This window comes from Nicotiana tomentosiformis, chromosome 11 (genome assembly GCF_000390325.3).
Source record: "Nicotiana tomentosiformis chromosome 11, ASM39032v3, whole genome shotgun sequence".
Lineage (NCBI taxonomy): Eukaryota > Viridiplantae > Streptophyta > Magnoliopsida > Solanales > Solanaceae > Nicotiana > Nicotiana tomentosiformis.
In genome coordinates, this window is record NC_090822.1 from 114,204,408 (window position 1) to 114,221,806 (window position 17,399).

Consider the following 17,399-nt stretch of genomic DNA (forward strand, 5'->3'; position numbering starts at 1 on the left):
TAACAGCTGCGCATATCATACTCGGTCTTCCAAGTCGCCTCTTCGATCGGATGACCCCTCCAATGAACCTTCACGGAAGCAATGCTCTTTGACCTCAGCTTTCGAACCTGCCTATCCAAAATAGCCATTGGTTCCTCAACATAAGATAGATACTTGTCCAACTGAACCGAACTGAAGTCTAACACATGAGACAGATCACCGTGATATTTTCGAAGCATGGAAACATGGAATACCGGATGAACCGCAGAGAGACTAGGTGGTAATGCAAGTTTGTAAGCCACCTCTCCAACTCTTTCAAGAATCTCAAAAGGCCTTATATACCTAGGGGTCAACTTGCCCTTCTTCCCGAACCTCATCACACCCTTCATAGGCGAAACTCGGAGCAATACCCGCTCACCAACCATGAATGCAACATCACGAACCTTCCGATTCGCATAACTCTTTTGTCTAGATTGGGCTGTACGAAGTCAATCCTGAATCAACTTAACCTTTTCCAAGGCATCCTGTACCAAGTATGTACCCAATAACCTAGCCTCGCCCGGTTCGAACTAACCCACTGGGGACCGGCACCGCCTACCATACAAGGCCTCAAACGGAGCCATCTGAATGCTTGACTGGCAACTGTTGTTGTAAGCAAACTCCGTAAGTGGTAAGAACTGATCCCAAGCACCCCCAAAATCTATCACACATGCACGAAGCATATCCTCCAGTATTTGAATAGTGCGTTCGGACTGCCCGTCCATCTGAAGGTGAAATGTTGTACTCAACTCCACATGAGTACCCAACTCTCGATGTATAGCCCTCCAAAACCGTGAGGTAAACTGTGTACCCCGGTCAGAGATGATAGATATCGGTACACCGTGAAGTCTGACAATCTTGCGAATATATACCTGAGCCAGCTGCTCTGAAGAGCAAGTAGTAATCACAGGAATGAAATGAGCTGACTTGGTCAATCTATCCACAATCACCCAAACTGCATCGAACTTCCTCCAAGTCCGTGGGAGCCTAACAACGAAATCCATAGTGATCCGCTCCCATTTCCATTCTGGAATTTCCAACTTCTGAAGAATCCACCCGGTCGTTGATGCTCATATTTCACCTGCTGACAATTTAGGCACCGAGCTACATATTCCACTATGTCTTTCATCATCCGCCTCCACCAATAGTGTTGTCTCAAGTCTTGATACATCTTTGCAGCACCCAGATGAATGGAGTACCGTGAACTGTGAGCCTCTTGGAAAAATCAAGTCACGCAAACCATCTACATTTGGCACACATAGCCTGCCCTGCATCCGTAATACATCTTCATCTCCAATAGTGACTTCCTTGGCATCGCCGTGCTGAACTGTGTCCTTAAGGACAAACAGATGGGGGTCATCATACTAACGTTCCCTGATACGGTTATAAAGAGAAGACTGAGAAACCACGCAAGCCAAAACTCGGCACGGCTCGGAAACATCCAGTCTAACAAACTTGTTGGCTAAGGCCTGAACATCCAAGGCTAAAGGCCTAAATATGCTAAGCTGCCCAAACTCTCCGCCTTACGACTCAAGGCATCGGCCATGCCTTCCCAGGATGATAGAGAATGGTGATATAATAATCCTTAAGCAACTCCAACCATCTCCGCTGCAGCAAATTAAGATCCTTCTGTTTAAACAAACGTTGTAGACTTCGGTGATCGGTGTAGACCTCGCAATGGACACCGTACAAATAATGCCGCCAAATAATTAAGGCATGAACAACAACTGCTAACTCAAGGTTGTGTACAAGATAATTCTTCTCATGCACCTTTAACTGTCTGGACGCGTAGGCAATCACCCTACTACCTTGTATCAACACTGCGCCGAGGTCAATATGCGACGCATCACAATACACAATATAAGACCCTGAACCTATAGGTAATACCAAAATTAGGGCTGTAGTCAAAGCTTTCTTGAGCTTTTGGAAGCTCTTCTCACATTCCTCGGTCCATATGAACGAAGCACCATTCTAGGTCAATCTGGTCTTAATAGTTGTTCATAATCAATTACAAAATCATCAATTAACTTCATGTTAACAAAAATCTCGTTTCAAACCTTCACAATACTGATAACGAGATACGAGGCATGAAGACCTCATAAATATTTACCCGAATTAATGAGTTACATTTAACGTCATCTGGGCGGGAACCTACCTCGTAGGTTAAAACTCAATAATTACAACACAAAATTGGCAAGTATGCATAGAGAATTTCATATAGAATTTTGAAATAAGCCTAACAGGCATGACTCCCTATTAGTACTATTGTACAAATTAAAATTCACAAGGGAGAACTTAAACACAAGAATTTTCCTCATAAGGATCTCGTCCTTATATAACTTCCACTGCAGCTCGTAGCCCGGTTTAAACATATCAGTTTATATTAAAATGCGAGGATCTCGTCCTCGGTTCTGAATCACAAGTAATATGCACATCGTGCCAATCGAAACTTTTCATTTGCTCCTTCTAAATAATTTCCGTTAAACAAAATCACAACACATAATGAACCCCACACCGGTAGGGCATTTAATTCATAATTTGTAATTAATTATCCATAAATTACATCAAAACTTACCGAAATGAGTAACAGAAAGTCACATTTAGCCTCACAGGTCTAATTAGTGACCAACATGGAATGATAGGTGTAGTTATCTCCATGGAATCTCCCAACAGGAGTAAACACATAAGTAGATTATAGAATTATGAAACTCACTCATAAGTGGAGCACAATAGGAGGACTCGTCTCGATACTCAGAACCGAATCAAGTTAAGGAAATTATTCCTTTAGATTATATCAAGGTCGTACCTGTAACGACACCAACTGATATAGCGACCTCCGCCATACCATAAAACAAATATATCAATGGCTGGGTATCCACCTCTAGGACGCCTTCTACCCGTCTATCCTCCACCCATAACTGGTCGTGTGGGTGGTGTCGTAACTGCAATGGGGCACGTATCCTGAGTGCTTTGATGAAATAAGTCTCTCCCAAGTTTGGGACAATTTTCTCATGATGTGCCTAGTATCACCGTATTCATAACAACCCCTTTGCGGGTTAGGATGCTCATATTGAGTCTGTGCCAGATAACTGGAATAACCATTGTAGTAACTCATGTCGGTAGTGTATTAAAAGAACTTACTCAAGCACCCCGACTAATCCGATGTGCGGACTGGGCTGGCCGACTGCCCGAGCCCCCGCCATAATGATTTATACTTGCAGAGTAGAATCTACTGAATCTCCCAGAACCTCGAGACATCTTGGTCTCCTTTGTTTCCTTTTTTCCTCACCCCTAACACATTCTAATATCTTGGAAATTTGTACAACTAGCAGAAATGAAGTATCAGCTTGTAACTCCCGAGCAGTACAAAATTTTACGATCATAATTGAGTCCTTTAATGAGTCTGTGAACTCGCCCTCTGGCTATAGGAAGCAAAGTAGGAGTATGATGGGCTAACTTATTAAACTTGATGGCATATTCTGACACCGTCAATGGTGACCTGACGCAACCGTTCAAACCCTATGCGCCACACATTACGAAGAGTCCGGAAAACAAACTCTTTCAAAAGCATTTCTGAGAACTGAGCCAAGTGGGCGGTGTTGCATTGGCTGGTCTGCCCTCTTCATAGGCTTTCCACGAACACCGGTGGAGAATTATCTCTCCCAAGGCAAATTTCTTCTTTTGTTATGCTGACTCAACACTGTTGAGCTGACCCATTTCTTAACATACTCTTCGATTCTTCTTTGGGGTAGCCCTTTCCCCTGTTTATACTCAACGATCACAAAAGTAGAGCTCCATACAGACAAATCTTGGCACGAACCACATAGTCCAGAATCTCGTCAACAAGTGTACTTCCTTCGAAGCACCCCAAAATCCGCAATTGTGACGTCCACACTGAGTAGACCTTCTGTAAATTTAGAGTTGTTTCTCTAACTCCTTTGGTATTGAAGTATAGGATTATTAAGGAGGCGGACATACCGCAAGTCCCAACCTTATCCTCTACAAAATCTCAGGCCTTAAACATGTGTAAATTTTAGGGAACCTTTCAGTACCACATATATACATTTCAGGCCAAAAACTGATATAATACATGACCCCGCAATTCACCCATTGATAGTGGACGGCGTGAATTCATAGGTCACAACGTCCGATGATCCACAATAATAACCTTCACAACTTGTATAAATCAACGAGACACCAATGTCCGTTGCACCCCGCACATGATTCACTAGGTGATCTATCAATACGCCCGCATCTTTAGTCAGAACCACACGTTAAGGCAATGTTTGAGCATCTCTAGCTCCCTCGTAGTCCATTTGTGGCATCACGAACCGTTGACACACAACTGATACCGAGTGCGCAATGTCATACACGAGCGGATACAAAGGAATATGAGATATATGTTTCAAGCTAAATCAATGCCGCACGATAAGGAATCAAAGAAGTGAATATTTTCCTAACAGTACCATAGCCTCCCGAAGATAAGTACAGATGTTTCTATACCGATCCACAAGACTCTACCAAACCTGCTTGTGACTCATAACACCTATGAACCTAGAGCTCTGATACCAACTTGTCACGACTCCAAATTTCCTCCGTAGGATGTCATGATGGCACCTAGTCTCTAAGACTGAGTAAGCCTATCAATGCGGAATAATAATAAATATCTGAAATAAATAAACTACAATTCAAACAATTTCAACTCCCAAAACCCGGTAGAAATAAGTCACAAGCTTTTAAGAATTTATTCTTTATGTCTCTATATATCAGAGTCTAAAGAAAATAAGGAAGACAATATAGTAAGATAGAAGGGGACTCCGGAGTATGCGAACGCTGGCAGATATATCTCGAAGTCTCATCGTACAGCTAGTTTACTGATGCGTGGTTTGATAAGATGTACTACGCTTCTGCACATCTTTTTGTGCAGATCTAGGTACATCTTATCAGACCAGGCATCAGTAAACTAGCTATACGAGGAGACTTCGAGGTATATCTGCCAGCGTCCGCAGACTCCGGAGTCCCTTTCTATCTTACTATGTTATCTTTCTTATTTGCTTTAGACTCTGATATATAGAGACATAGAGAATAAATTCTTAGAAACTTGTGACTTATTTCTACCGAGTTTTGGGAGTTGAAATTGTTTGAATTGTAATTTATTTATTTCAGATATTTATTATTATTCTGCATTGATAGGCTTACCTAGTCTTAGAGACTAGGTGCCATCACGACATCCTACGGAGGGAATTTGGGGTCGTGACATCGGTAAACGATTTAGGTTTTCTCTGATATACTGGAAAGGCAGAACTATTTTCAGAAATCATGATTTAGCTGAGCATTATATCTTTGAGTTACTTCTTTTATTACTTGTGTTATGTTGTTATGAATTGTTGTTGGCTATTGGTGTTGGACCCGACCTTGGCTCGTCACTACTTTCAACCTAAAGTTAGGTTTGTTACTTATTGAGTACATGGGATCGGTTGTACTCATACTACACTTCTGCACCTTGCATGCAGATGTTGGCTGTTGATGTTGCTATGTTCGTTGGGAGCTGGATATGAAGATGTACCTGCATTCCAGTTGTAGCTGCCTCTTGTTCATGGTAGCCTTAGATTCATAAAACTTTGTTTATGTACTTTTCAAATAGATGATGTATTTTTATTTTACACCAGCTTTGTAAATTCTAATCTTAGAAGCTCATGATTTGTACTACCAGTCCTTAGGGAATGTATAAGATTCGGATATTTCTTTACTTAATTTCTTTATTAATTGTTATTAGAATTGGTTAGTGATTAATTGGCTTACCTAGCGGGTTGGGTTAGGTTCCATCACGACTACTCAGAGTTTTGGGTCGTGACACCAACCATACTAGTTTTACTCAAATCCGACTCCGAATCAATGTTCAAAACTCAAATATTCACTTTATGAAATTTTAGACAAAACCCCCAAATTTCTCTTTAGCAATTATCAACCAAATACCAAAAATGAGGATAGATTCATGAAATATAATCAAAACCGAGTAGAGAACACTTACCTCAATCCATATGGTAAAAATCGCCTCAAATATCGCTTCAATCCGAGCTCCATAGCTCAAAATATGCTAAAATGAACTCAAAATCCTGAAATTTGATATTTTAATGCACTGCCAGGGGTCCCTCTTTGCGATCGCGGTTCCCAACATCGCGATCACGATTTAAAAATATTCCAGCTCAATTTTTACCCTTCACGATCGCGAGCATTCCCTCGCGATCGCGATGAACAAATTCCAACAAGCTTGCCCAACTCTTCTATACAGCCTATAGTGTATCAGCCATAACTTTTTGTACAAAACTCCAAATGACAAATGGTTTGATTTTTTGAAAATTAGACACAAAGGGATATAACTTTTATTTTTGGATCATCTCCAAATTCTTATAGAGTGCAAGATATAAGCTTCCAAAGTCAGGTCAGTGACAACAGAATTTCTTCTTCGCGAACGCGAATCATAGGTGCCTTTTTTTTCCATTTTACTCATCGCGAACACGACCCAAAGTCTGCGATCACGATGCACACTGCTGTAGCCAAAAACCAGCAACTCAAAATGGCGTAGAAATGGTCTGAAATCACCCCAAAACTCACCCAAGCCCCTTGGGATCCCGTCCGAACATACCAACAAGTCTCAAAGCATATTACAGACCTACTCGAGGCCTCAAATAAAACATATTAACATCAAAACCACGAATCATCGATCAAGATCAATCTCTTAAGTTCATAAACTTCTAACTTCGAACCAAGCGTCTGATTCAAGCCTAACCAATACGGAATGAATCCAATTTTTTCATACAAGTTCCAAATGGCATAAGAACCTATTCCAAATCCCGGAATAATAATTAGAAGCAGATATCATCAAAGTCAACTCCCGGTCAAACTTATGAACATTACAAACCTTTAAATTGCCAACTTTTGTCAAATAGTGCCGAAACCTTCTAGAAACATCCAAATATGAATCCGGGCATATGTCCAAGTCAAAAATCACCATCCAGACCTAACAGAACCATCAAAACTTTGATCCGAGGTCAAATACTAAAAAGTCAAACTTGGTCAACTTTTCCAACTTAAAGCTTCAAACATAAAATTTGTCACGACCCAAAACCAACCCGTCGTGATGAGGCCTATCATGGTACTAGGCAAGCCGACTATTCAAATATTTCCAACACTTTAAACCTTTGAAAGATATGAAAACAACTTAATTAAAGGAAAATCATTTAAAACAGGATAGGAAGTCATAACTCAATACATAATCTCTCTCAAAAATTGGGGTGTCACCAAGTACATGAGCATCTACATAAGATATAATCTGGTACACCGTCTAGAAAATAAAAGTGAAATAAATAACATGAAAGGTAAGGGAGGAGAGTCGAGGTATACGAATGCCCACCAGCTACCTCGATGATCTCCAAATGTTCGGACTCCGCAACTCAGCAACCGCTGTGATCAGAAGCACCTGAATTTGCACATGAGGTACAGGGTGTAGCGTGAGTACAACCAACTCAGTAATTAACAAGTCTAACCTGTGGTCTAAAAGTAGTGACGAGCTCTAACAATACAATAAAGATACATAATTTAACAATGCAGAAAAATAGACATGCTTCCATGTTCAACAGTTAAGTTTAACACCGGTAAAAAGAGACCAAGTGTGACTGATAATATGAAAATGACATCTATATGACTACATGCCAAGGTGAATACCATATGTGATGCAACACAGTGAAATCCCAAGTACTCACTCTCTCAGAGCGCTCAATATGCCCGTCTCAATCCTCGCTCACCACACTCAGTCACTCAGCACAATATATGGCCAGAGGCTCGTTGCGGCGTGCAACCAGATCCACATATATATAGCCATAAGGCTCATTGCGGCATACAACCTGATACACACACACACACACACACACACACACACATACATATATATATATATATATATATATATATATATATATATATATATATATATATATATATATTCGTTGCAGCGTGCAACCTCATCCACATATATAAATATATAGATATCACTCACAACACGACACTCAGGCCCCCAACTCAGTCACTAATCTCTCAAGTCTCTCGGGCTCACAATACTCATGGTAAGCAACCCTAATCAATGATATGATGTGTGACAATATACGATAATAGATACAGAAATATGGCACGTAATAATAAATCTGACTGAGTTCACGACTGCAATTAAACATATAACTCAACAGCAAGAACGACCACTGTGGGTCCCAATAATACAAGCATATAGCCTAAATATTATTTCTAAGCATAAATTACAGTTCAAGTGCTCTAACACATAGTGTACAGTAAAAATGTTCAAATAAAATAGCTACAGAGTTCCATGGAATCGACTAAATCATAACTCACACGGTACGCGCCCACACGCCCATCACCTAACATGCGCGTCACCTCAACATCAATTACATAACACGTAATTCGGGGTTTCATACCCTCAGCACCAAGTTTAGAAGTGTTACTTACCTCAATCCGAGCAACTCTCTACTCCAACATACCCTTGACTCATGAAACGGCCTCTGAATGCCTCGAATCTAGCCGTAAATAATTCGATATAATTAATAGGGGCTAAAGGAATCAACTCCATAAGAAAATGCTAAGTTATTAATCAAAAGTCAAAAATCAACTCAAAAGCCGGCCCCCGAGCCCACATCTTGAAATTCGATAAAAGTCACAAAACCCGAAAGCTCATTCAACCACGAGTCCAACCATACCAAATCTATCAAAATCCGACACTAAATCGTTACCCAAATTCCCAAATCAAACTCTCCAAATCCCTAGCCTCAAACCCTCAATTTACACCTTAAATACATATCAACTAGGTGAGAAACTCAATGGGAAGCAAGATTATTGATCAAAAATTAGCACAAGGGACTTACCTCAAGAATCCCCTCGAAAATCCTATCAAGAATCGCCAAAACCCGAGCTCAAAATGTTTAAAATAAAGCAAAATCGCGAACCCTTGTATTTAAGTATTCTGCCAGCACTTCCGCTTCTGCGGAAACTTAACCTCTTCTGCGGCATCACAGAAGCGACCTCTCACCCGCATCTGCGGCTCCTTCCGCTCCTGCGGTCCCTTACTTCGCTTCTGCGAGCATCCAAGCCGCTTCTGCGGACCAAGCTCACTTGCCCAATTTTGCTTCTGCGGTTCCCCTACCGCATCTGCAATCACGCAGGTGCGGAAATTCCCTCGCACCTGTGGCCACCTGCACATTCCCTTCCAAACTTGCACCTGCGCATTCCAGTCCGCACCTGCGGGCTCGCACCTGCGATCAAAGCTTTACAGGTGCGGTTACACCAGCAGAGTCCAGCTTCAGTAACCTGTCAATTCCAACTTTCGATCTGTTAACCATCCAGAATCAACCCGAGGCCCCCGGGACCTCAACCAATCATACCAACAAGTCATAAAACCTCATCATAATACATCATACGGAGTTACTCATTCCCTCAAACTACCAAGCGAAGGGTAAATGCTCAAAACGATCAGTCAGGTCGTTACATACTTTTCTACTGAAGCAACATACCCTTTAATATTCAAGCCCCCATACTTCTTAGGAACACACACCTTATCCCATGAAACTAGAGCCATTTTCCTATGCTCCTCAGTGCAGCCCCAAAGATAGTCTCTGCATAGCTTATCTACCTCTTTGAGTATGCTTTAAGGTAAGATAAACACAGGCCCCCAAAAATTATAGATGGAGAATAATACAATATTAATGACCTGAAGTCTGCCTGCATGAGATAGGCACTTTGAGTAAGTAATATTTATCCTCCTAGTAATCTTCCCTACCAATTGGTGACATTCCATTTTGCTACACTTAGAAAATAAAGGTAGACCAAGGTATCTTATTGTCAAGGTCCCAAAAGAGAACCCAGTGCTTGCCAGTATCTCCTTCTTTGTTGTGTCATCAATACCTGCCAGAAAGATATTAGATTTGTCCACATTTACTATCAACCCAATAACATCACTGAAAATGTGTAGAGCCTCCATTACTCTGGCTATGGATCTATAGTCACCCTTACAAAAAATTATTAGGTAATCTGTAAATATTAGGTGTGTTAGTTTCAAGGATTTGCACATATGATGATACTTGAAATCTGGGAGATCACTCATCTTCTTGAGTATCCTGGCCATTTCCAAAACAAACAGCAATGGTGAGACGGGGTCTCCTTGCCTGAGGCCCCTTCTCCCTTCAAAATAATCATAGCCTTCTCCATTTACTTTCACTGTGAACTTTGTGGTGGTAATGCATGTCATAACTAGCTTGACAAATGATGTTGGAAACCCATAGCCATGTAAAGCTTCCTCAATAAATTCTCAACTCATCATATCGCATGCCTTTATTAAGTCTATCTTCATTAAACATCTGGGTGAGGTTTTCCTATTATAATGTCTCGTCAGGTCATGACTTATCAGGATGTTATGGATCAATGACCTACCTACTACAAATACAGCCTGATTTTTAGCTACCAAATGGGTGAGTGTTTTCCTTAATCTTACAAAGATAACCTTTGATATGCACTTGTATATGATATTATAATAAGATATTGGTCTGAATTGGCTAGCATACTAAGGATTTGGCACCTTTGGAATCAAGAAAATTATGGTGGAGTTTATCTGTTTCAACAACTTCCCATTCTCTAAAAACTGAAGCACTGAAGTCCTAATATCATCTCCACACTACTCCATGCTTTCTTAAAAAAGTCACTTCCATAACCATCTGGCCCTGGGCTCTTCGTACTATCTATTCCAAATATAGCACTATTCACATCCTTTCTAGAGTAAGGTTGGATTATCTGTATTTGCTGTTGAGTTGAGAGGGTAGGCCCAAGCCTCTAGAAACTTTGGAAGGCTCTAGTTCTATGTTGTGATTTCCTGCCTAGCAAATCTTTATAGAATTCCACTAATATGTCAGCAATCTTTGCATTTTCTGACTGGATAACCTCATGAGAGTCTTTGAGTTGAGTTATAGCTTGTTGTAAATTCTTATATTTAATAACTGAAAAAAAGTATCTTGAATTATCATCACCAAGCTTTATCCATTTTGCCTTCCTCCTCTGCTGTGGGAAGCTCTCTGCTAAGTAGGATGACCTCCTAAATTTGTGATATTGCTCCCTTTCCTGCTGTTGCAAGAGCTGATCAATTGGATTCAATTGCAGTCCTTTTTGTACCTGATCCAAAGCTATTTTGTCCTCCTCAGCCTCAGTCAATATGTTGTTGAAGTGCTGCTTGTTAAGTTTTGTCAAACGTTTATTTAATAGCTTGAGTTTCTTGACAATTTGTAGTATGGTATAACCTTGAATTAGTGTATGCCAAACTGCCTCCACCCTTTCCATGAAACTTGGGTGGCTGGCCCAGATGTTGCAATATTTAAAAGGTCTTCTTGGTTTATTATCTGCATTTAATACTTCTACCTTGATTGGACTATGGTAACTAATTCCCTCAGGCAGAAAATTAGCAATATAGCATGGCATGTGAGCCAACCAATCATTATTTATAAACACCCAATCTATCTTTGAATATACCATTTCTTCTCCTCTATCATTTCATGTATATCTACTGCCTTTTGATGGCAATTCCATCAATTCACAAGTGTCCGGACAATTTTGAAAGTCCAATACTTTATCCTTGACACTGGATTCCCACCCAGTCTATCCTCTATATTCAACACTGCATTAAAGTCACCCATTAGGATTCATGGACCCTTACAACTAGCACTGGCAGACTCCAAATATGACCATAATTCTCTTCTTTCATCCTTTGTGTTGTATGCATACACCACAGTCATCAGGAAAGGCATATTTGAGCCTATTCTAATGACCCTACATGTTAGTGCATGTGCACTACCTGATACGCATTGTATATGGAACTAGTCAGGTCTCTAATTCAACCATACCCTTCCATTGTAATGATGTTCCTAGTTGGTAATATATTGCCAGCCTTGAAATAAATTACTAGCAATCCCTTCTATTCTATTTGTTTTTATTTTGGTTTCTAGTAATTCCACTAGACTTGTATCTTCTCTCTTGTAAAGGAGTTGGACCTCCTTTTGCTTATTAGGATCATTTACGCCCTAACGTTCCAGCATAGTATGTTATCCATTGTCAGAGAGAGGTATTGGATCGCCTAGCTCCCTCTTTCTTGAACTCCCTATGTTGCACCACTTTACTTGGCCCTGGCTTATCCAGCTCTTGATACGCATTTGGAGATTATATTGCGGTCTGCTCTTGCCTATGTTGCTGTCTTTTGGGATTCAAAGGGGTTATCCAACATTCTTTGATCTGTCTTTATTGTGGCTGAGAATTTTGCTGATTGACTTGAGCTTTTCTTTGACCATCCTGTTTACCAGTTTCTTTTGACCTCCCTGCGATTGCATTAGCAATTCTATCTTGTTTAGCCTCCACATCCTCTGCAAGTGGCTAAATAGTAGCCTGATTTTCCTCAGGGTGGGTTTGTGGCTTATTCTTCTTCCTACAAAATTTCTCAGTATGCCCATACTTTTGGCAGAACTTGCATAGAGTAGGCTTCCAATCGTATTGGACTTTCTGCTCCACCAAGTTTCATTTATCATTTTTAAAGGCTATCTTCTCAGGTAATGCACTGTCTATATACACTTTAATGAGCAACCTCGCAAAGTTCAATCCTATCTTTTTCTCAGTATTTTGGTCTACCATAAGAGGCTTCCCATTCAAACTCCCAATTTTACTTAGACCCTTAGGGCTCCAATACTTGAAGTCCAATCTCGGCAACTTCACCCATATGGGAACTGTATGTAGCTCCTCTCTTGTTAATTTTATATCCGGATTTCATGCCTTAACAATGAAGGGTTTGTTATCGAAGTGATAAATTCCCCCTTGAATTACTTCATTCTTCCCCACACTTGTGTCAAACTTGACCAAAACAATTCCATTTTTGAGCATTGCCGCCTTGTTTATCCCATGCTTTGCCCAAAGTCTTCTAATATATCCATTCAACACAGAAAAGAGTGGGTGTGCCCCCAACACATAGCAAACAACAATATTCTGCCAATAAGCTAGTTCTGTGCTTTTATCCTCTAATTCTATTTCACAAACTGGAACCTCTCCATGCAATTCTGGTTCAACAAATTCTAGTTTAAACCCAGCATTAGAGATTTTTGTAATATCAAAATTGTCCCATATGGCCCATTTTTTAGTAGTTTAGATTTATGTATTTATTTTCCTTATTAGAAAATGTAAGTATTTAATGTGAAAAGCTATAATTTTGTTGTGGAAAAGGAAAATGAAGGTTTGCTTTTTACCGTTACTGCATCTTGGAGATCTGAATAGATAAGTTGAAACCTTTCCGCCTGGGATTGACTTTTTTAATATCAATTACAAGGACATTCTGACATTATTTTCTTTACATTCTTCTGTTCTTCGTTAAGTTCCAAAAAGCTTTATAATAAATTCTTACTCCTTCCTGTCAAAAGAACTACAACACTCTTGTGATCCTTCTTTGTGGAATAAAATACAAAGTTGGTAAGGCCGGAATTTTTTCAATGATATTTTTTTTCCTTTCTTTTCTCTATATTATTGTAATTTTGGCAGTCAATTAAGAGAGGATTGAAAAAAATATAATTTTATAATATGTATTGAATTTTTATTACTTACAATTTTACATATTGATTGTATGACTGCAATTTCATATCCACAATAGAATTTCTCTGTTGCTTATTATAAATTAGAGTCGGATTTTTAATTTTGTTTAGAACTCCATTTTGATGGCAAGAGCCGATCGAAGAGTATTGAATATATAAAATATGTATTTTTCGATCGAAGAGTACTCAATATATATAACCTTTTTAAGGAACTTAAGCCCCTCGTTACAGTTTGACTTTAGGATCCGAATTCTGTTGAGCTGCCTCTGAATCTGCTCCTCGTATCATATGCATTATCTATTTTACCCTTAATATTTTTAATTCCTCCTCTATGCATGTAATTTTATTATATTTAAATTGGAAAAATATTTAGCTAAATATCTTATTATAAATTTTATAATTAAAACTCATTAAATTTAACTAGAATAGTACTTTGATAAATCTGTAACAAAATTTATCGTTACTCTTTGTTATTTTTACTTTAGTATTAAGTATATATATATTTAAGTTTTACTTTCTTTTTTGTTCTATATTATGTGTGTGCGCACGCGTATATATATATATATATATATATATATATATATATATATATATATATATATATATATATATTGAATATTTATTTTCATTGACGACATAGTTTCTAAATTGTAATTTGAAGAACATCTAAGGTATAAATATGTAATCTTTTAAGAATTTGTTATAAGCTATAATTATACTTTTAATTATTATTTTTTCTATTACTGCACTAACTTTTAGTTGATTGATATTAGTAAGATCTTTTACTATAATATTTTAATTCTGGAGACATACCCTTGAGTCTAAGGATTTAAAGTTGAGCAGGACCAAGATAGAATACTTGGAGTACAAGTTCCGTGGTATTACCCAAGAAGTGGACAGGGATGTGAGGCTTGATACGCAAGTCATCCCCAGGAGAGAGAGAAAGTTTCAAGTATCTGGGTCTATAATTCAGAATGATGGGGAGATTGATGAGGATGTCACACATCGTATCGGAGCAGGGTGGATGAAGTGGAGGCTCGCTTTCAGTGTCTTGTACGATAAGAATGTGCCGTTGAGACTTAAAGTTCTAGAAGGCAGTGGTCGGACCGGCTATGTTGTATGGGGCAGGAGGTGGCCAGTTAAGAACTCCCATGTCCAACGGATGAAAGTAACTGAAATGAATATGTTGAGATGGATGTGTTGGCATACTAGGTTAGATAGAATTAGGAATGAAGTTATTCGGGACAAGGTGGGAGTGGCCCTTGTGGAGGAAACGATGCGAGAGGCGAAACTAAGATGGTTCGGGCATATTAAAAGGGGAAGCACGGATGCTAGCCCCAGTTAGGAAGTGTGAGAGGTTGACCTTGGGGGCGTAAAATGCAGGGTAGAGGTAGGCCAAAGAAGTCTTGGGGAGAGGTGATCAGGCGGGACTTGGCGCAACTCGAGTTAACCGAGGATATGACCCTGGATAAGAGGGTGTGGAGGTTGAGGATTAGGGTAGAAGGTTAGTACGTAGTCGTGCGTTTCCCTTTGTCTTCATTAGTTCGATAGTTTTAGTATTAGTATTGTACCCCGTTTATCCTTAGTTTACTATCGCATATCTTGTTCTGTTATTACTTGCCATCAGTACTTCCTTAGTTTGCTATCAGTCCTCCTTTCATATTCTCTATTGCTATCTTGGATTTAGTCTTCTAAATATATTGTCTTGCTATTACTTGCTATCGGTACTTCTTTCATACTTTCTATTGTTATCTTCGATTTAGTTTTCTAAATATATTGTCTTGCTATTACTTGCTATCAACGCTTCTTTCGTCTTTTTCAGTCGAGGGTCTATCGAAAACAGTCTCTCTACCCTTCCAGGGTAGGGATAAGACTGCGTACATCCTACCCTCCCCAGACCACACTTATGGGATTACACTGGTTGTTGTTGTTATAATTTCAATAAATTATATATGATTTCGTTTTTTAAAAAAAAATTAAAAAAATATTTTCACTATAGATAAATTCATTGCATAGATTAAGAAAAAATATCGTGATATTAAAAAAAGCTAAAAAAATTTATACCAAGGCTGATAAGATTGAGGGTAAAATATTTATTTTAAAAATACAGTTGAGATTCAGAATATCTATTATTTAATGTTGGAGGAGTTGTTTGATTTTTAGGATAAAGTTGAAAGATCAAAATGATTTTCACCCAATCTGATATAGAGTCTTTTTTTCCTTACCTTTATCAAATAATTACATACAAATAGTTATCCATGAACGAGTCTAAAATAATAATAGTACTATAGTTAACCTCTCTATAAAAGCTTTGTTTGTTTCGAATATTTTTGGATATTATACCGAAGTGTTATTATAGAGAATATATATTATAATATAACATAAAAATTGATTCCGAAAAAATTTAGCTTTTATAGAAAAATATTATTATATAGGGATGATGTTATATAAAGGTCTAACCGTACGCGGAAAACCTTGGCCTTTTGAGAGATATAATTATGAAATTGACAGATTTAAATATCTTCTCCAATTAACAACGTGATAGTTAAACGTCATAATATCTTGAATTTCACGGCATACTCATTACTCCACTATTAGAACCCTCGTAGAAGGGGAACATTAAACTGCAGACATAATTAATCCTTTGTCTAATATACTGCTCCAAATCATTTTTTATAATATTTTTTAGGAACTTTATATTTGTACTAATTTGATTTACGCCCATATTAAACTTAAAGCCAAAAAAAGTTCTTGAAGAGGGTATGAAACCCTATAATATAAAAATTAAGGACTTCAAATTCTATAGCTAAATCCTTCCGGCTCGGCCGAATTGGTACGAAAGTTGTAACATAAAAAAGTCATAAAAAACACGACTTATTTGAATAATTGTGTAACCTATCAATTGTAGAAATAGGATTTTTGGTCAACAATGAGAAAATACTAAGTATCTCAGTGTAGTTTGTGTGACTCATTGTGCACCATAAGAGAATGCAGCACTTGGAATTGTAATTAGTGCAACTTCACATATATATGTCACATCAATTCTAATAAAGTCTCTCTTCTCCTACTTTTTTTCTTTCCATTACTATTCACACACTTACCGCACTTTAAGGGAAAAAAGGTAAAAAACTAAAGATAACAATCACAAGTTTACCTTTTAGGCATAAACCCTTTGAGCATGAGAATTGCTCAGGCTAAAGTACCTTTCTTTTCTTGGTAAATTACTTTATTAAAAATCAACATATAACTTTTTGTGTTGTGTAAAAGTACATACCTTATATATACAAAATCAATTTATTGTAAATAAGTGATAAATATAAGATTGTATATCAAGTGATAAAAATATATGTAAAAATTACACATTACGTATTTATTGACTTAGTGTTTTTTATGATGAAAATATTTTTAAAATATAAACTGAATTATGATTGCGAGAAAATATTTTATTGGAAAAAACGTTCCATCAAATAAAGGAGAATGACTTGCCTATTTTAGTAGTGATGTATGAAGCTATTCTCCATCATATTAACCTCAATTCTTAACTTTATATCATTACTTCAATTAAATTTTAATATCATTTTTTTCTACCTCTTGGTTGCTCGTTTGCTGCTAGGTCCGAAATGGCGCCACGAGAGGGCATCGTTATGCCCCTTAATGAATCGATGCATATATTACACTTTGAAAGTAAATTTTGTTATAAAATAAAAACTG

The 17,399-nt window shown here is 38.2% G+C and overlaps 1 protein-coding gene across 1 annotated transcript; it reads right to left on the minus strand.

Annotated features, from left to right (window-relative positions):
• Positions 1 to 10,905: 10,905 nt before the first annotated feature.
• On the minus strand, positions 10,906 to 11,598 carry LOC138902046 (uncharacterized). Its single transcript, XM_070189857.1, has one exon. It carries the CDS (start codon positions 11,596 to 11,598, stop codon positions 10,906 to 10,908), a length of 693 nt encoding a protein of 230 aa, XP_070045958.1.
• Between the last annotated feature and the right edge of the window lie 5,801 nt (positions 11,599 to 17,399).

What these genes read in the sequence shown, in the direction of transcription:
- LOC138902046 (XM_070189857.1), bottom strand. Translation starts at nt 11,598, where the DNA reads ATGGTATATTCAAAGATAGATTGGGTGTTTATAAATAATGATTGGTTG.